The sequence below is a fragment of the Nannobrachium achirus genome (assembly GCF_963921795.1).
Source record: "Nannobrachium achirus genome assembly, chromosome: 17".
In the NCBI taxonomy this organism is placed as follows: domain Eukaryota; kingdom Metazoa; phylum Chordata; class Actinopteri; order Myctophiformes; family Myctophidae; genus Nannobrachium; species Nannobrachium achirus.
The window spans coordinates 40632853-40654788 of NC_137824.1; the positions used below are offsets into that span (position 1 = coordinate 40632853).

Below are 21936 nucleotides of genomic sequence, written 5' to 3' on the forward strand. Positions count from 1 at the left end.
TGTAGCGAGGTGTACTGTGTGACCTGTGTTTCTCAATCGTGTATGATGCTGATTATGTGTATCACACTGGTGTATCGCACCAGCAGACACAATAAAAAGTAGCAGAATCGCAGGAAATGCGATGCTCTGTTACCACATGTTTTCCCCCGCTTTTACCTGTATGGGTAGTGACAAATAAATCGTCGTTGTCGGGTGAAAACCTTGTCCAAAACTGTTCGTTTTGCATTTATCATTTAAAAAAATATTTAAACTAGTGAAAACAGCCGATCTACAAGCACACAACGCCTCGCACTGCGAGGCGTTGTTAGCTTGTAGATCGGCTGTTTTCACTACTTTTGTGCGACGGCCTTGTATGACAAAGCAGGGCTTTACTTTGTGAAAGAACATAAATTTGAAACTTGGAGATACAAGGTTTCCACCTGACAACGACGAAATGTTCCTCACACGTTCCCCACACACACTCTGTCATGCTATTCGCTTTTCTCGATGTCCCATTTTTACCATGACTTAAAGCTATACTGTGTAAGTTGCTAAACTAGTGGTCAGCGGTATTGCTTTTTTCGTCCGTTTTTCGCCCGGAGTCACCGCGGACCACCGCCGCGGACCACCGGAGCGGCGCCGCAAACCACCGCAACCGATACGAATCCATGGAGTGGTAGAACGTAATTTTCTGAGCAGGATTTGGGGATTAAGAGGTTAACAATTTTAAGATTTGTTTTATAAAAAAAGTTACATGGTATAACTTTAACAATGAATCGCACTGCTCAGAAAGATTGCGTGGCGTCCGGTGTCAACACATCTTAAGTTCAAAACTACCTTTATTACTGTCAGCTTACTGTTACCTTAGGAAAGCAAAGAGAATTCATTTAGTATCTCATTATTCAGAGAGTTAGGATTTTACAGTGTATTCGGCTTCTCCCCAGCACTAAATCAACAACAACTTGGAGGACACTGCGGGAAACACTGATGAGGAATTGCTGTGGTGAACATGGATAAAATAAACAGCAGTTTGACATTGTGCTCTTATCACATCCAGGCTGAACCCATCTAAGAACCAAGGTTATTATACTTAACTGAAACAGAACAACAACTAACTGAATCGGTATTGTGTGTTGTTTACCAAACTAAGTAAAATCATAGCAAGAATGCCCATAGTTTTAGTATTTCCCCAAATTGTCAAATAGTGCAGCTATTTTTCTGAAATTGTAACCCTGAGTAATCCACATTTCAATAAGCAACTTAAACCAACACTAAAGCTAATAAAACCTAAGCTAAAACTAATCCTTGTGAAAAAACTAAAACAAAGCTAAACTAAACTAGCAAACACCGACCTGAAATTGAAAACAAAAACGTCAAAACGAAATAAAAATGAATGGCAAACGCTAAACTATAACAACGGCGCAGAGACCTGGTTCGGGGTGACCCGCGGGCCAACAGCTCTGTAGGGATGGGACGATATGAAAATGTCATATCACGATTAATGTGACCAAAGAAATCGCGATTTACGATATTATCACGATAATCAAAATGTGCCCAACATCCTTTATCCTGGGGCGGAACATTTGCCAAAAAATAGCAGATCTACAAACTACAGGCTTGTACATTGAGTGAGTGAGCTTGTAGATTTTTCGTAAAGAGATTTGGAGTGAAAAAAAGACTGTATCAAGTATGTTTATTATAAGTACGTTTTACCAGGCAATAGAGGGTTTAAGTGGAACCGGATATGCAGCTTGGCAAATAAATTGTGAATTGATCCCAGTACATGATGGAGGACGATTTCACGATAAATGAAATCTCCACGATATGATTATCTTGAGTGTTTTTTTATCACGATAAACGATAATATGGCTTATCGTCCCATCCCTAAACAGCTCTGCCAGGAAAGATGTGGGGCAGCTGGACGGTGAATCACCACAGTGTGACATCACATCTTTTCCTTTCTCTCGCTGTGTCCTCCTCTTCATCGGTGTTTACGTCCACAGCATGTGTCCTCCGTCTCGGAGGAGAGATGGATGGAGAAACGAGGGGGGAAAAGAAAGACGAAAGCCGAGCAACATTTTGTTTTGAGATGGAGACGCTTAACAGCTGTCCCCCTTGTTCACACTGAGACCGTCCACTGGGTAGAGAAACCGTCATTAGAGCACAAAGGGTTCCTGAAGGGTTCCCAGTTCGAATCCTGGGCTCCCCCTGAGTTCATGTTGAAGAGTCCTTGAGCAAGACTCTGAACCCCTAGTTGCTCCCGGTGAGCAGGTTGGTGCCTTGCATGGTTTCCTCCGCCATCGGTGTATGAATGTGTGTTTGAATGGGTGAATGTAATGCACAATCTATGTAAAGCACCTTGGATAAAAGTGCTATATAAATGCACCATTTACCATTTATCTGGAGATCTGATGGCCTGAGAGCAGTGGTGGGAAAAGTACTCGATAATTTGAAACTTGGACATACCAGGTTTCTGCCTGACAGTTACGATATGTAATATGGAATCATCCAACATCACTTATTGGGAACTCAAAAGAGTCTATTTCACAATTAGACTGTCAACTCTCTAATCCTGGAATGGATTACAGTCAAAACTGCCTGGCAGAAGTCTTGTTAGCGATACTCTGTTGGCGTACTTACTGTCTCCCCAGCGTTGCGTAATGCACATTATACGCAAATAAGGAGCAAATCTCCAGTGCTTATTGTTCGCTTGCGCCGTACGGCCATTCCCACACGAGCCCGGAGCAAAAGGCAGCTCAGCGAGAGCCTAGACGCACACCCGGCAAACCGGAGGGGAGTCAAACTCTGGGATTTTGGGAATGCTGTTCTAAAGCGGTCGGAATATTAACAAGTGGAGCGGAATGCGGTGGGGAGGAAAGGCTGCCTCCAGCCAGTGTGGAAGCGAAACATTGACCCCTCTCCACGGCACTAACAGCCACCCTCCCCATCCCCACCTCCACCTCCCCTGATTCTGCCAGCCCAACCCCACCCTTCTCTTCCTCTCTGAGTTAAATTCAATTTTCCCCTGTTTGCAGGGTGCACTGGCGTGGGGGAGGGGCTAACATCGCTGTCAGGCAGAAACCTTGTAAATCCATATTTCATCTTTTTCTGTTTTTCCAGGGTCCTGGAAAGTCATGGAAAAATATTTAGCTTTGCATAGTTCTAACTTTTTGGCTATTGATTTTGTTAAAAACATTTTCTAAAACATGTATAACATTACACGAAATATGTAACATACATTCTTTCCCACCGAACTGGCTACTTGATGGCAACCTAATGTATGCAACTAGAAGTGTGGGCGGCCTTGCCGCCCTCATTCTAGGCTCGCACCCTTTGGGTGCTCGCAGATCGCTTGATGCAAACATGCACGGCCGTCATACTCATAACTGTCTGTACGGGTCCCTTTGGTTCCATACATTTGCAGGGACGAGCACGTGAAGTTTGTGACAGTTAAATCATTGCTTCTTTTTTCGCGGAGCCAGGAAAACACGTCTTGAAGCTCGGTGTTGTTGTTGGTATGTGAACGGGGGGGGAAGGGGACGCTGCTGTAATTTTACAGCATGTATGCAAGCGTGAGTGTGCCACGCGATCACAACATACGGGTATCTGGGTAGGTAACTGAATTCGGTAGGTAAGCAACTGTGGTGTAACAGTCACGTGATCAGTACCCTAGTATAGGTGGTGTAGCAAATATTTGTGCATGAAATGATGCCATAATACTCTATGCTTTATTTTTGCTACACTGCCTGTCTTTGGGAATTACTCATAAGAGTAAGAGACTCATTATTGCGCTGAATGACTTATATAGGCCTGGAAATTGGTTTAAATATTCTGGAAATTCATTGGTAAAAATGTGTAGGAACCCTGTTTAGATGTTTCCTAGATATTGGCAAGGATAGTGTGATGCATCTACGGAGCTCCACTACTGAGAGCCTCTAAATGTGATGAAAGCTTGGTGCTTATAAGTAGGACAAAAAGGTACATTTAAATCATTTCGTTGCCTTGTGGGGTAGGAGTGAGCGTGAAGAAGTAACCGGTTATTTCCATCTCTTGCAAAGTAACGCTCTTTGACATACCAGGTTTCCAGGCGGCAGCGGTGGCATGGTGGCTGGGCGGCTGGACATGGCTCCTGTGGTTGGGCATGTAGAGTATCACATTCTGCTATTTTCATTCGGCTCTTTATTATTCCCAGTCGTTGGGTTAAACATAAAGACCCAAGAGGAGAGAGGGTCCGGTGATGCTTTGTTCCCTGGAAGCACTTTGTTTGAGAGAAATGTCACAGTAGCTAAATCAAGACGAGCCGTGGCTATAGAAAACAGACGGACTACAGGGGAAGATGTAAGCGCACGCGGGTGTGTGTGTGTGTGTTGTAGCCATGGGCGTCACACCAAATTCTGGGCCCTGGGTACAAGGATTCACTGTGGGCCCCCCATGAATGTTAACTATTGAAAAATAGCAGATATACAAGCTCACAACGCGGCACCGAGTGCCGCACTGCGAGCTTGTAGATCTGCTATTTTTGAAAAATTGTGAAAATGTGTGCAAGAAACCTATGTTTCCATGTCAGTGGCGGTGCTCAAACCTTTTCATGTGAAGGACCCCAAAATTGTATGTATTTAGCCACGGACCCCCATCTCACAAATATTTAGTTCCAGGGACCCCCCAGAAGCAAAATTTGAGTTACAAATGTTCGCTTAAAAAATACATTATATTATTCAAAGATTTGCACACATTTTCACGACTTTTCAAAAATAGCAGATCTACAAGCTCGCAGCGCGGCACTCGGTGCCGCGCTGTGAGCTTGTATATCTGTTATTTTTCAATAACTAAAGTTACTAGGGCCCCTCCACCTTGGGCCCTAGTAACTCAGTCCCACTTTCCTACCCCTTGTGACGCCCCTGGTTGTAGCGCGTGCGTGCACGTGCAGGCATGTGTGTTTGTCCATTGCGGACCTGAGGCCAGAAGTAGCGTAGCAGGGAGCATTAGGATGCAGTTGCAAACTCTCACCGGAGCCGGACCACTCCACATGCTTTAACAATCAGCGTTGGAGAGGACACGACTTAAGACTGAAGACGCTGAGAAAACCGCACGTGCGCGCGCAGGCACGCACGCACACACAAGCACACACACACACGCACACACAGAAATACAACACACACACACACACACACACACACACACACACACACACACACACACACACACACACACACACACACACACACACACAGTCAACCAGTGGAAGTGTTAATGGGGCAATTGTTTCCAACCCCATCGGGTGGATAGATCTTGTCAATGAGCTGTTAGATGTGAATCCCTGTGTGTGTGTGTGTGTGTGTGTGTGTGTGTGTGTGTGTGTGTGTGTGTGTGTGTGTGTGTGTGTGTGCGTGTGCGTGTGTATCTGTGTGTGTGTGTGTGTTCTATTTATGTGTGTGCGTGTGTGCGTGCACTGCTGATCTAGTGTGAGGTCGTTCATCAGTCAGCATCAGTTAACCCTGCTGTGAATAGACTATGGATGCTGCGCTGCATGTGTGTGTTTCTTTCTCTCAGGTCTGTGACCCACCCCTCATGCACACACACAGACACACACACGCGCACACACACACACACACACACACACACACACACACACACACACACACACACACACACACACACACACACACACACACACACACACACACACACACACTTATAGTATGGGTGACTGCTTGCTGGCTCCCAGTCAAACCTGGCCCTGATGCTCCTCAGCCCCCATGTGGGGAAGGACCAGTTCACCGCTTTAGGCGACATGCATGCAAGTTGCAAAGTTCAACGGCAGTTCGTTGTGTGTGTGTGTGTGTGTGTGCGTGTGTGTGCGTGTGCGTGCGTGTATGTGTTTATGTCAGCCTGCTCCAAGGGAGCGCTTTACGCTCCCCTTATCCATATTCATGGTCATTGAGGTTGAGTGGGTTTGCATGTTACTGTCAGGGAGGTGCAGAGAATCTTAGAGAGGCAGCGACTGACGTTTCTAAAAGGGCCTTTTGGTGAAAATATCCGACCTCCAAGCTCGCAACGCGTTGCACTGCGACACGCAGCAAAGGTCGCCCGGGATCGGGACTCGAACCCTCGACACTGCCAGGCCGGATTACTGGCCTAGGTGCCTGGACCACTACACTGTGGCCCAGGCCGGCATTTGCATTTCTTTCACCATAGTGAAAACTGCATTCATGGTCTGGAGAGGGCACTTTTTACAGGCAGCTAAAAGGGCAGGGGCTCGAGCCCCCTTTGATGTCTATGTGTGCACGTGCCTGACTGTGCACGTGCCTGACTGTGCGCGCGCGTGTGTGTGTGTGTGCAGGGGCGTCACAAGGGGTAGGAAAGTGGGACTGAGTTACTAGGGCCCAAGGTGGTGGAGGGGCCCTAATTATTTTATACTTTAGCTATTGAAAAATAGCAGATATACAAGCTCACAGCGCGGCACCGAGTGCCGCGCTGCGAGCTTGTAGATCTGCTATTTTTGAAAAGTTGTGAAAATGTGTGCAAATCTTTGAATATGTGTATTTTTTAAGCGAACATTTGTAACTCAAATTTCACATGAAAAGGTTTGAGCTCCACTGACATGGAAACATAGGTATAGGTAGGTAAAATATTCAAAGATTTTCCTGATTTTTCAAAAATAGCAGATTTACAAGCTCGCAGCGCGGCACTCGGTGCCACGCTGTGAGCTTGTATATCTGCTATTTTTCAATAGTTAAAGCACAGGGGCCCCGCCGTGAATCCTTGTACCCAGGGCCCATAATTTGGTGCGACACCCCTGTGTGTTTGTGTGTGTGTGTGTGTGCGCGTGTGTGTGCACGCGTGTGTGTGTGTATGTGTGTCTCTCTGGGAGGAATCCATGGTGTGATGACTTGCGGGGGAGTGTGAGTGGTTGCTTCCTTCCACAGAGCTCAGACAGTCCTTCCTCAGGTGAAGGTCTCTCCTCTCTCACAGGAAGACGAGATCTCACCACTGCTGCACCTCTGGGTGCTCCTCTCCTCTCCTCTCCTCTCCTCTCCTCTCCTCTCCTCTCCTCTCCATTCATCTGCTTTGAGTTAGATGCTCTCATCGGTGACTGACCAGCTCGGGTTCGTTTTGACGGACGTTCGCTCAGACGTCGTTTGCCTTCGCCTTTCTTTAGACGTCTGAGTTCATTTGTGTCGCTGGGCGTTCCCAGGTTTGTTTTGTCTCCGGCTGATTGATTCCTTTAACCACGTTCGACCTGGCGTCCCCATATTGGGCATGACCAGGCACATGCAGACATAGACATCAAAGGGGGCTTGAGCCTCTGCCCTTTTATCCGTCTGTAAAAAAGTGTCCTCCTCAGACCATGAATGTTGTTTTTACTATGGTGAAAAAAATGCAAATGCCCTCTTTCCATGCCATACCTGAAGGCAGCATTCCAGAGAATTGCCTTGTCCAAACTCTCCTGAACTCGAATGCAGCATCTTATGTTGAAAGAATTGCCCTCTCTGTGTAGAAATCCATGCCGTTACGCCACATCTCCAGTATTGACTTGATTATGCTTAGTTCATGCGTGGTATCAAGCACCGAAAATAGCCGACCTCCAAGCTCACAACGCATCGCAGCGCAACGCATTGTGAGCTTGGAGGTCAGCTATTTTCAATATTTTCACCAAAAGGCCCTTTTAGAGATTTCAGCCCCTGCCTCTCTAACATTCTCTGCAAGTCCCTGGGCATGACATTATATAGACCAAATGAACTCTATAGGAGCAAAGAATAGGGAAGCAGAGAGTGAAGTGAACCTCATGCACGTTATACAGACAGTAGATACACCGGTGGTGGAAAAACTACTTTACTTAAAGGAGCTATAGTCAACTTTTTCATTGTAGGGCCGACACTTTGTTTACATCCTAGTCTATAGACTGGAATGTAAACAAAGTGTCGGTCTGACAATGGCCAAAATGATTATTTTATCATTATTTTACGCTTTTTGTGGTCATTTTTGAATAGAAACACATATATGAAGCTGATTTTTTTACAAAAATATTTTCGAAACATTATTTTTATTTTAGCATCCGTTTTTCAAGAAAAAGTTGACTATAGCTCCTTTAAGTAAAAGTAACAATACTGCACTATAAATAAATACTCTGGAGTTGTCCGTAATTCAAAATGTACTTGAGTAAAAGTACAAAAGTATTGGTATCAAAATATACTTAAAGTACTCATTGTGCAAAATTTCCCATTTCACAAGTTCGAAATGTATAAAAATCGTTTTAAAATAGCAGATCCACAAGCTCACTATGCGTCGCACTGCCGATGCTTGTAGATTGGCTATTTTCAAATGGCTGAAATCTATATGGCTGAAGTGGTTAGTAGGCCTAATATGTTTTGTAATAAAAAAATGAAAACTACAATGTAACTAGTAACTCAAGTTTTCACATAAATGGAGTACCACTGGAGGTGGGCATACACAAACCAGGCATGCACGGTATATACAGACTGTCGATACACACACATACAGTACACTCTGACTCCCATAAAACATGATCTGCCTATCCTTTTCCTCTCGCCTTTTCGCTCTCACACACGCACGCACGCACGCACGCACGCACGCACACACGCACACACGCACACACACACACACACACACACACACACACACACACACACACACACACACACACACACACACACATGCTCACACATACTGTTCCTCTCTTGGTGTGCTCATATGACATGTTGTGACAGTGGTATGTCACAGATCCTACCGGCGACACAGAACGTCAAGGCTGAAACCTAACCCTTATATTGGGTGTGTGTGTGTGTGTGTGTGTGTGTGTGTGTGTGTGTGTGTGCGTGTGCGTGTGCGTGTCTACAATTTTGTATGTCTACAAGTGTTTGTTTTCACACACAGGCCTGTGTTCAGGAATCTAAGCACACAACACGTACTGTACGCGCACACACACACACACACATGCAAGCACACACATGCACACGCAGGCACGCCCGCCCGCACACACACACACACACTTTCTGTGCTCCGTCGGTCTCCTTTCGGGGCTGCTGTTTTTCTCATTAAATCCTCCGGTCAATCCAGCTCTATATCAGCTTGTCATCGCCCCAACATGTCCGCCGCGCCACGCTGCCACTCAGGACCAATCACAGACAGCCGTTGGGTCGCTGTGACGCCCCAAAACCTCGAACCTTGGCAACCGGCCCGTCTTGAACGCTGACAGGCCTTTTATGTCCCGAGAAAAGGTAGAACAGGCCAGTGACGCGCCCCCCCCATAATGTAAATCCCTGCCATGTGTCCCCTGCATGACATATCATGAATGATGTTCGTGTTTTTTTTACCGCGTGAAGCCAAGCATCCCTATTGTGGGTGTGTGATGATAGCCGCACGTCTAGGGCAGCGTTTCTCAAACTTTCACATTTCAAGCTCTCCCCTTAACATTTGTACCCTGTCAGAGTTACAGACCTGTATGGGTCAATTTAGACCCTCCTAAAGGAACCCACAGAGTCCCTGGAATCCACTTTGAGAACCACGGATCTAGATCTATGCTACTATGAGCCTGTAGATGGCCTATTTTGGCAGAAGAGATTTTGTGTAGGCTAAGAGGGGAAAAGAAAGGGACCAAGTATAGATCCCTGGAGGACCCCCGGTCAACATGGGTTTTAAGTGAATATGGAACATAAGCAAGCTACAGTATAGATGGTATGATGGATATGGATTATGAGCATTGTGAGCCAGACTTCCTCTTTCCACCATGTAAGTCTTTAACCTTCAGACTGGGCCCCTCCAAGATTCATCTCTTCCTCTATTATCCCTGCAGTAAGGAGAAGAAGAAGATAACTCACGTACATACCGTATATACCCGGTAATCCTGGGGGTTGGTACATGATGATGAGGAGAGGAGAGGAAATTAAATTCAAACATAGTCTGTATACTGTACAATACATGGTACTGTATGACGGCCTCGCATGCCAAAAAGCTCAGATCTTTAAGTTAACAACGCGTCACACTTAAGGCTGGGCAATATATTGAAAATGTATCGATATCGAGGTATCAACATGCAAGGTATACGTATCGACGAAGACGGCTTGAAATGAAGTAATGGTGTATCTGTCAAATTAATTAACAGACACACTATGCATGCACGTAGCACATGCAAAAAAGCAGTCCATCTGTAAACAGGTGTAGTTATTTCAATAAAACCAATGGAAATAAGGCATTTAATTTATTTATTCTATGTGTACTGTGCAGTGTGCATGCATGGATATGCTATTCATTATCTGGGTTAGGCAGGCAGTGGACCTAAAGCAGAAAAACATTAAAAACTATATAATGCAATTGTTTTTACTAATATCGTGAGTGATATCGATATCGAGATATTCAACAACGTTATTGAATATCGAAGGTTTTCCTAATATCGCCCAGCCTTACGTCACACTCCTCTTCTTGTGAATTTTCGTCTTCATTTTTTGTATGTGAACCCCATGTGGGGCTTTGGCGACCCTGTGTCTTCTACATTATGTCTTGTACTATCCTTCCAGGCTATCTCCTCCTCCGTTCTCTGAGACGATCGCTGATTCGCCGACTTGTCTGCCATTGTAAAGGCAACGTTTGGGCCACGTGTGTGTTTGTTTGGGCCACGTGAGTTTAGGTCCACATACTGCATGTTAATGTATGACGGCTGGCATTTAGAAGTGTAGGGAAGTTTACAAAGGGCAATTATTTAAATTTGAGTTTAATTTGTTGACATTATTTGATCAACGGTATCTTTCGCTCAGAGGGAAGCAGGATGAAAGCGCGAGATGGAGAGACTGGGAAAAGGAGATAGAGGAGCGCGGCCGTCTCTTGAAAGAACCCGGCAGAGTCAGGAAGTGATTAGGCCGCTACAATAACTCCAATAATGGTGATAGGGAAAGCATGTCTGCAGCCACAACCAGTTAGCGTCATAGAGCGCAATACAGTATGGTTCCTATTTCTCTGCGAGGCCAGGGAGCGAGGAGCGAAGGGACTCAAGGGAGGACGGGAATGTGAGAGAGGGAGAAACAGCAGGTGAAGGTGAAGTGGTTTCAGGGCGTGGGGAAGCAGGTAGCACGCACGGTTCAATGTTTCAGCCCAGGAACTACAGCAGAGGCGTCAATTGGGTACGGCAAGGTAAGGCAGTGCCATACCTTTAGCCAGGGGATTTCTTCAGAAAAAAGGTCCAAACCTTGAATAAATTCCAGACATTTCTTCATCAATGTGTTTGTAAAGGTGTCTAGTAACACATCTCACAAAGACTGAAAGTCAGTTTCCCTAGGAGAATCCGTGACTGCTGAAAGTTGGGGTCCCATTAACTTAACTATGCAGGAAAAAAACACACCAAAATAAATCTACTTTAAGTAGCATGTGAGGGGTCAAACTAGCGGTCTGTCTTGATTCTGAATCCATTGCAAGCATTTGTTTTGCACGAAAAACATTCCTTGGGCTAAAGATTTTATTTTTTTAAGGAATTTATTCCAGGACTTTTTAAGATATCCCCTGACTACCTCCAGGGGGAAATATATTAAATGTACTTCTTAAAATAATTTCACGAATGTCTCTATGACTATTTGCGTTGATTATTCTTCTATCGCCCCCCTAACTTGACAAATGGTTTATTCCCCGGTTTAGAAGGTCAGGACAGGTGCAATGTAGTATTGTTAATTGCACTCCACTGATAGTAATCATCATCATCATCGTGCCTGTTGCTAAGGTGTACCTTAGCTTTTGCTGAACTGACGCCACTGAACTGCAGTGTTATAAGTTGTTATTAAAAGGGTGATAAACCGTCCATCTGTGATATTCTGTTATATCGTAGCGTAAAATCATCACAGACAGCCTCGTAAATCATGGGTGGAAAGCGATGATTCATTGTAGCCGCACCCTGCTGGCATGACGTCTGTTGAATCAAAGTTGACCCGTAAGCTGGCCACATCTCCAGCTCCACATGGACCCCCTGCTAGCGTGTAGCTTCACAGTGCTACAGTACCAGACCTCTCCATCAGCTGTCTCAGCAGTCCCAGTCTTTACCGTCATAGTGGTAGCCTACCAGCTGCAGCTAGAGCAAGCCCACTTCAACCTTATGTTTGCCTATAATGACATGCCCAAAATACCAGGTTGAAAGTGGTTGAGGACCATCCACATCAAGAATGATAATTATACAATAACTATAAATATGTCGCTTAAAATACATATTCTAAGTGGATGTTGGAGTCCATCGCCACAACTATAACTAACAATATCGTTTGGATCACTTTCAGAGTGATTCGATGGACAATAGAAACACTGGCAGCCAATCAAAATCCATCCAAATTTACAGGAGGTCACATTCAACACATTACGTTCAACATGGTTACATAACGTTATCGTTGTTCAGCGTGGATGCTCACGTCATTATAATTACATTCATATTGACATTATAGTCACGATTCTGGCTGTGGCTGGCCCTTGACTCTGAGTCAAGAGCTTTTATTTGTCACATGCTCATACTGTATGTGTGTTATGTGTGCAGTGAAATATTGTTGTGGCAATACAACTAGGTGCATAGTAGTACAAGTAACAACATGAAAAGTGTGTACATTGTGTAGAAATTTTAAATAACCTGAACCTGAGTTTAAAAAACACTGCATCAATATACCGTACGTAAGTACATAGTCTTTGGTGTAGATCAGTGTTTCTCTAAAGTGGATTCCAGGGACTCTGTGGGTTCTTTTAGGGGGGTCTAAATTGACCCATACAAGTCTATAACTCTCACAGTGTATAAATGGAACCAAATGAACCCATTTGTACACTGTCAGAGTTATGGGGAGACCATGAACTTTGAAGGTTTGAGAAACACTGACTTAGAATACGAGGTGGATGAGGTTAGGTGTGTCCGGCCAGGTCAGAGCAGGCCTGGCAGTGAGGAACGTGGTCTGTGTCTGTCTGGAGGAAATAATAACCCTAACAGAAAGACAGGGTGAGGAGAGACTTGAGAGCTAATCTGCTTTTAGAAACGTCCCAAAGTGGCAGCTTGTATAACAACCCCAGCAGATAATCCTGTACGCGCCGCATCGTTTGTCATTTTCTGTTTGCTTTTCCAAATTAATCTTCCATGGCACCTTCTTGTAATCCGTTCCTTCCTGTCAGAATGTGTGTGTTCACTTGCCACACCTGTCGAGCTCCAGATGTCCTGACAACGTGCCATCCGCGAGGCGCTGTTTGAACATCTGGAGCAACGCGCACGCACACACACATGGGCGTCACAAGGGGGGGGGGGGGGGGGGGGGGGGAGTGGGACTGAGTTACTAGGGCCCAAGGTGGAGGGTGCCTTAATTATTTTACACTTAAGCTATTGAAAAATAGCAGATATATGATCTGATATTTTTAAAAAGTCATGAAAATGTGTGCAAATCTTTGAATATATGTATTTTTAAGCGAACATTTGTACTCAAATTTTGCTTCTGGGGGGGTTCCTGGAACTAAATATTTTGAGATGGGGGTCCGTGGCCAAATACACATCATTTTGGGGGTCGTTCACATGAAAAGGTTTGAGCACCACAGACATAGAAACATAGGTTTTTCAAAAAAAAATTGAAAAATTGAAATATTCAAATATTCAAGACACAAATGTTCACGTTCTCGGCGTGAGCTTGTATATCTGCTATTTTTCGAAAGTTAAAGTACCCAGGGCCCAGAATTTGGTGCGACACCCCTGCACACACACACACACACACACACACACACACACACACACACACACACACACACACACACACACACACACACACACACACACACACACACACACACACACACACACACACGCTCGGTGCCAATGCACACACACACACACACACGCACTCTCTCCTGGCGCTCCTCTGCCAACCAACATGCTTTGTGATGTTCATCCATTCTCTCCTCGTTCCCACATGGGCGACGTGCTGGGTTTAATGTAGCGTGTCTCTGTTGTTACAGGACCTCCAGGAAAGCGAGGGAGGATGGGCCGACGAGGAGATCCCGGTAAGAGAGACGTCCCCCACATCCATCTGTGCTTTTTACTGTTTGTTGTCCCGCCGTTTCTCCCTTCTCTGCTTTCCTGCACCTTCCCTACATTTTTCTCCTGTCTGACTCTCTCTCTCTTTTTTTATCCCGTATACACAGTGTTGGGGAAGTTAAAGTTACTATGTAACTGAGTTACGTAACTATGTTACATTTTGCTTTAACTTGCTGGTAACTGAGTTACATTAATATTTCTGTAACTCGTCAAGTATCTGAGATTTTTTTTGGGTCATTTTTGGCTCAAGTTACAAGATACAAGTTACAAGTTACAAAGTTACAAAAAAAAGAAAACATCTGGGCAATTACATGAAATTAATATATATTATATCGTTGTTGTCGGGTGGAAACCTTGTATGTCCAAAACCATTTGTTTTGTATTTATCATTTTTAAAATGATTTAAACTAGTGAAAACAGCCGATCTACAAGCACACAACGCCTCGCACTGCTGTAGATAGGCTGTTTTCACTACTTTTGTGCAATATGGCCTTGTATGATGAAGCAGAGCTTTACTTTAATTTACACATTTGAAACTTGGAGATACGAGGTTTCTGCCCGACATATTCATTTTGATTGTTTTGATTTACCGTTGCTGTGTTCCAGAATCCTGCCCATTTTCCTTCCATATTCTGATTGCTTTGAGGGCATGTCAGGGTCAGGCCGACATGACAAGCCAAAAGGTGCCTGTATAATTGGCCTCTGATTGACCTGGCAGTGTTGGGGAATAAGTGTAACTTCACAGTGGAGCTTGCTTCACAGGGCATACAGGGCAGTGTGAAACACAACAGATAAAGAACTAACATGGACAACCCTCCTGCCACCCCCGAAGTACGAGCCCATCCGTGGACATACATGAGCAAATTCATGACGTTGATAATGGAGTGAAATTAAATGAAAATTCAGGCTAAGTGTCAGGCTAATAAAACTCAGTTGAGAGGCATATTTCTGCTAGCATGTGACTTTTTTTGTAGGATATTATATCATTCCCAGATGATGCCCTGTTAGGGTACCCCCTTATGCCCATATATGGAGATCCCCAGGCATCAAACCCAGGACCTAACTTGCCAAGGCCCTGCTTGGCTTTACTAATTAACATACCTTTTATGCCCATATATGGAGATCCCTGTCCCAATGTCATCAATATTAGGGACACATCTGGGAATTCCCATATTTGGTAATGCTCATATATGGGCATGTTTTGACATAACATTGTTGACTATCATGCAGGGGACTCCATATATGGGTAACTGGTCCGATATACATCACTGGCCAGATTGAGGCGTCTTACTAGTATATTTTGTTTCATGTACACCAAATGTACATTCTCAATTTAACGCTGAAACTTTACAAGTTACATTTCTCCAGGGGTAGAAATGTATCTTGATCAATTTACTGCCATGGTGTGTTACTTGTAACTGTATAAGTTACGCTTTCAAAGTATCTTCCTCAACACGCTGTCTCTCCCCCCCCCCCCCCCCCCCCCCCCCCCTCTCTCTCTCTGTGTGTCTGTGTCTCATTTTCTCTCTCTCTGATTGATTGATTTCATGTTGGTGAAAGAAATGCAAGTTAACATCAACACAATATAACTCTGACCCAGGATGTACAGAAGTGTCATGAAAGACTTATTCACAATGTGGTCCTGAAAAATAAATATAATAAAGAGTGGACCCGTGAACCCACGAAAGACAAAACCACTGAAAACCTCAAAATAAACTAAAATCAACAAATCAACCATGGGACAAATACCAAACCGTAAATACACAAATTAAAGTGCCTCACTAGCCCGTAGCTGTTTCCACAACAGTAGTCTCACTTTTACAGGAAGGTTTAGATTGACAGACACACAGAGGCAGGTCATTCCAAAGAGAAATGTCCTTGGAAGAACTCTTGCCACAACCTTTAAGTCTAGGCGTCGCATACAGCAGTGGTTCCCAAACCTTTTAGCCCATGACCCAATAGAGCAGGGGTGTCCAAACTTTTTCCAAAGGGGGCCACATTAGAAAATATTAAAACACCCAAGGGCCGACTATATCTCCTAACAAAATGTACTTTTGTTCCATAACAAAGTCACATACATATGCATCGCAATTACAATATTGTATTTTACTATCATCATCAATATTTAATATCAATGTTCTTTTGTCAGGTGTGTGCTCTGAACAAAACACAAATAACTCACATTACCAAATGTAACCAGACGTGCAAGGTAAAAAATACCCCTGCAGAATGGGGAACAAGGAATCCTGACAAATTAAATATTCTTGTTTGATGGTGCTGGCGGGCTGTTTATTGTAGAAATGAAGCCGTGGGCCGTGTTAAATTTGTCATCGGGCCGCATTTGGCCCCCGGGTCTCACTTTGCACACCCCTGCAATAGAGAGATTAGACGTTTACCCGGGACCCAAACTAGTGAAAACCACTTCGCACCGCGTTGTGAGCTTGTAGATCTGCTGTTTTCACTTCTTCTTAAACATTTGTTTCTAATTTATGGAGAGATGGTTGCCCGACCCGACCGACCGCCTCTCCTTCCATCTCCACCGTTGGTCAGGATGTGGTGGAGGTTCTGGTAGGATCTGGTAGGAGTCAGTGACTCAGTGAGTCACATGGTGGGTGATGAAGTGAACCGCCATGCAGACCCTCCTCTCTGTCCCAACGCTCTGTAGCGCTAACCCTGGCCATGTGGTTGTGCTAACCTGGCCCATATGTTAGCCGCTCCTGCTGAGCGGCAGCCGCTGCAGTAATACAGACCTAATGAGATTCTACCTCACCAACATCCCTATCCCCTGTTATCCACAACTTTCCAACATCCCATCGTGCATTGCACAGAAGGTGTGCGGCAGCTTCCGGCGCCGCAGCCGAGTGTGATCTACAAGCTCACAACGGTTGCATCTGCGACGCGACGTGAGCTTTTATAAGTCAGCTCTGTTCTCCAGGAGTGTCCCACAGTTAATAAAGTAAATTCTCGCGGAAACAGGTGGATAGAGCTTATTCACACCGTGGCCATCTCTGGCAAGCAGCCAATCAGAAGCTTCCGTGGGTGGGTATTGCCTTACCGAAAATGCTGCTGCTTTGAGCTTCTGATTGGCTACTTGCTATGCTACCCGACGTGGTCATGTGATCAAAGATGGCCGCTGTGTGAATAAGGTCTATTTTTATTTTTTCCATCCATACCAGAAAACACTCATTGGAAAACGAAGCAATGCCCGGATGCTTAAGCACAGGAACCCTAGTGTCCCTTCTTATTCTGGGCATGTCAAAATAGCCCAACAGTTGCTGAAAATGGACGAAAATAGCATGTCTACAAGCTCACAGAGTTTGAAGACATTAGAGAGAAGAGTAAGAGATTATAATAGGTGAGGGACAAAATGAGTCTAGACACACGGGGACACTGGTCAAAGATGTACAGTATAGGATTTAAGTGGTGAAAGGCGGATTTGCAAAATATGTAAGTTAACATTTATGTAAAATATATGCTCAACGTTGCCTGCAACGTTTCAGACTTCAGCGTTCAACTTCAGGGAGCCTGACTCACCTTTGTATCGAATGTTTTTTATTAAGTGTTTAGTCTCCTGTGTTGCGGTCTGACAGTATAGTAGATGATACTATCAAGGAGGATGTGATTCATGGGTCTGGTCTGGAGCGTTTAGGAGATGAGGTCTCCGCCTCTGTTGACTAAATACAGCATCACCGTTAAGCTTTATGAGAAGCAGAAAGCCATACCACTGTGCTGTGCTGTGCTGTGCTGTGCCATGCCGTGCTATGAGAGAGGGATTCCCATTCATTCATTATTGTCCTCCGTACAGTAGTGGAAATGTGCTGTTACAGTCGGGGACACAATGAAACACTCAGAGCAGCTTATAAACAAACAAGAACATCACAGCAAATTATGTTACAGTGTGCCCAGTCTATTTAAAGCCTGATGTATATTTACAGTAGCCTACATGCAAGCCAGTGCCGCACGCCTAGCAGTTCGACATGAGCTTGTAGATGGACATAATGCACAACCAAGTGTAAATCACGCATACGGCAGTGATTGCTGAACTCCTCCCAACGCATGTTTTGTTTGGGAGACATTTTCCTTCCAGCTAAAATCACTTCAAAGTGATGTTCAGTGGATTGAAAGCAGCATTTCTACAGTTACTGTGAAGTGATGCAGGGTGTGGAACCATCCTGGGCCCCCCGACTTCCTCCGTCGTTGGTTCTGATGACGTCTCTTCCATATCATTGTATATCCAAATAACTTTATACAGTACCGTATGTCTCCCCATCCCCGTATCTTTAACGCTATCCGACCGCTGCTTGATCAGCGTAGATTGGAGCTGAAAGCCTTCCGAGCTCTATGTATCCATCAGGAGAACATCAGGACAGCCAAATGACAATGTTTTGCATCAGGCACCATAAGTCTTTCCAGCCGCCTGGTTGCTGTGCAGAGAGGCCGTGGGATCAAAAGAACGACCGCCGTTTGTGTCTTTGCCTAGATGGGTTGATGCTCGTTGACTTGCTCGATGCTGTCTCGGGGTCTGCACGGCGCTTTGGCGAGGCGATGTGGTTCTGTTTAGCTTGTTCCTCTCTTGTTGTTTAGTTTTCGTGTCCTAACGATGCGGCCTTGCTTACTGTGTGCGGTGGCGGGGTGGCATGATGGAGGGGCTGTTGCGCCATGCTCTGTTTGGCCCCCGACTCCAGGACAACTTTGTAACAACAGCAGAGACTCACCACTCATCTCCAGAAAGACCAGAGAGAGGAGTGGAGAGAACTGAGAACAGGAATTAGTAAATAAGAAACAGGGCGGCTGTTGGAGCGATCAGGCCATGCTCTTCTCTTCTCTTCTCTTCTCTTCTCTTCTCTTCTCTTCTCTTCTCTTGCCTTGCCTTGCCTTGCCTTGCCTTGCCTTGCCTTGCCTTGCCTTGCCTTGCCTTGCCTTGCCTTGCCTTGTGTCCTCTCATCTTTTTCTCAATCTAATCAACCCGTTTCGTTATACCCTCTTTCTTCCCCTCTCACCCATACTCTGTCTGCATCTTTTTCCTACCTCCCGCTGTCTTTCTTTTACACACACACACACACACACACACACACACACACACACACACACACACACACACACACACACACACACACACACACACACACACACACTGCCTGTGTCATGTGGGTGTGTGTGTGTGTTTGTGTGCACGTGCGCTTGCTTACGTTTATGTGTGTGTATGTATGTGTGTTTACCTAGCTGTCTGGCCCCTTGGGTCTTTATCCCAGCGTCTAGACGCCACTAAACCTGATTGACTTGTCTCCCATGCCTCATAAACCCCGACACCTCTGTCTCTCCGTCCTCTCATTCCGCTTCCCCTCCCACCGTCAACTCCTGTTTCCCCCTGTCTATCAAACGGTTAACTAAGAAAGGTTCATAGAGATTCTGGTCACGTCGACGGGGTTCGGTGTGTGTGTGTGTGTGTGTGTATTTATGCAGTAACAGCACACCACACATATCCCCCGCAATTCCCCAAGAGGAATCTGCTTCCAATCTTGTTTGATCAGTTTAGATGACTCTGTTTGCCTCCATGCTGATTATGCTGCGTTGCCGTATTCCTCTATGATGGTATATGGCTCATTGTGTACCAGTCAGTAAGACCAATGGGAGCCTGCCACAGGCTGTGATTGTGGGATCTTCGTGATGATTGGTTTAAAACCGGATCAACACAAGCCAACCACAAAATAAAGGCGCTTAATGAAAAAAACGTTATATTAAATTCATAAGGGTTCAGGATGGCTGATTAGTGCCGGGGGCGGGGAGGGCTTTTCATTTTTGTAACATTCCATGTTACGCATTTAGATTGAACATGATATCTTATGTAAGAAAGTTTTTGTTTTAGAGACCACTAACCAGAGAAGAGCTCATTACCTTTGATCAATATTATTGTGCTTGGTTAGACAGAATGTATTAAAAGCAGAATGCACTTTTTTATGCTCAAGATCAACATCTGAATGTTTTGAGTTTTGGATCAGATCTGAGAGTTATTTGCCCCAGAGGTTCCTCTAATGTTTTACAGGGACCCAGTTCGGGCCAGAGCATCTCCTTTCATTTTCTTAAGCCTCCCTGTTTGTCCTCTAACTAATGGTCCAATATCTTTCTGAAAACAGAGATCTCTGCGCAAGCTCACGTCTTAATGCGAAACATGATCCATTTCCCCCAGAAGTCAGCCCAGAAGTGTATCTGTTTGTCATAACGGTTATGCCGCAACATCCATTGGCAATGACCCTAACGAGCTAACTCTGTACTATATTTATATGGTTAATTACTGCCATCATAGAACAGACCACATTACATGGACATGTTTCTTGTTGTAGGCCAGTGACCATCTGAAGTGATTGCTGTAAAAACCATAGAATGCTATAACTAATATGGTACACACCTGTCACAATTAATACATAATCGTCTAATCTCAATTATTTTACATAATCACAATTATTTTGTCATAATTGTCATAATCGTTTACATGTTGAAAAATGTTCATATATTTTCAAACTTGTAGATTGGCTTTTTCCACTACCAATGTTCTTTTTTTAAGTATGAAGTTGTCAAATAATGTCAGTCATTTCTTTGTATATTTAGGCTATGTGTAATATCTGCCATGTGCAACTTCAAAGCCTACAAGCCAAACAGAAATGTAATTGTCAACGTCAAAAACACATTTAAATCGTTAATCGCAATTAATCGCTGTGTAAAATGTCATAATCGTGACAGTATAAACAGAGCTGGAGACTGCGTGAACATGCAGTATGTTTGCCTCATGTTTGATTGCCTGTCTTCCTGTGTTTTGTGTTGCAGGTGTTCCTGTAAGTACAATCTCATCACATCCAGGTAGTATGTATGGAAATCAAAAAACTGTTACACATACAATCGCTGCTTTGACATTCCACAAGCCTGTTCTGTATAACAGGTAAGAGCATGAGGTCTATTAGCCCTATTCACGGCCCGCCCACTCAGCATCCCCCTGGTGCTGAAGTCACGTTTTGAAGGGGAAAACCTACTAAAAGCCCATAGAGTTAACACAGAAATCGCAAATTTAATGCAATTTCCGAATTGTAAAGTGTAAAATACGGCTAGCATGATCAAGAACACAAGATAGTAAAAGGCACAAAGCATTATAATGGTGGGCGGGCCGTGAATAGGGCTAATTGGGAGTGCATATGCACGCACGCACACACACGCACGCACACACACACACACACACACACACACAAACACAGTGCACGTGTGGTTTTGTCCCGTTGAACCCTAACCTGTCTTGACTTTTGCCTTGCTCTCTAACCTCACCAGGGCAAAGCTGGACGGGATGGATACCCGGTAAATGTGATTTGTAATTCTCCCTGTCACTCTCTCCCCTTTTCACCCTATCAGATCCCCCTGTTTTCTCACTGTAAACTCTTTCCACTCTCTTCAGGAGCCATCTGAGGCCTCTGTGTCTGTTTTCTATCCCTCTTTAGCGTGTGATTTAACGCCAACGCTTGTCAGCCTCCTGTCCTTCACCCCTGCAGTCCTGCAACAAGTGTTTTCCCTCCAGTGATTATAGCAGTGTTCCCTGCCCCATGACTACGTTTAATTAAGTGACTCAAACGTAAACACACAAGCCAAATGCACGCACGCACAAACAAGCAAACAAACACACACACACACACACACACACACACACACACACACACACACACACACACACACACAAACAGTCACACACACGCACGCACGCACAATCAAACACATGCGCAGCCAAACAAGCAAACCAACAAACAAATAAACAGGCGTGCACACACACACACACACACACACACACACACACACACACACACACACACACACACACACACACACACACACACACACACACACACACACACACACAGCCCAGAGGGATTAGC

General features: G+C 44.8%; 1 protein-coding gene across 1 annotated transcript in view; it reads left to right on the forward strand.

The window, feature by feature from the left end:
- The window catches only part of col23a1b (collagen type XXIII alpha 1 chain b), a 234379-nt gene that overhangs the window by 153853 nt on the left and 58590 nt on the right, over positions 1-21936 (forward strand). The window contains exons 3-4 of the mRNA XM_080746218.1: positions 13948-14003; positions 21341-21367. Coding sequence (XP_080602344.1) covers positions 13948-14003; positions 21341-21367 — 83 coding nt within the window. The remainder of the gene's footprint in view (positions 1-13947; positions 14004-21340; positions 21368-21936) is intronic.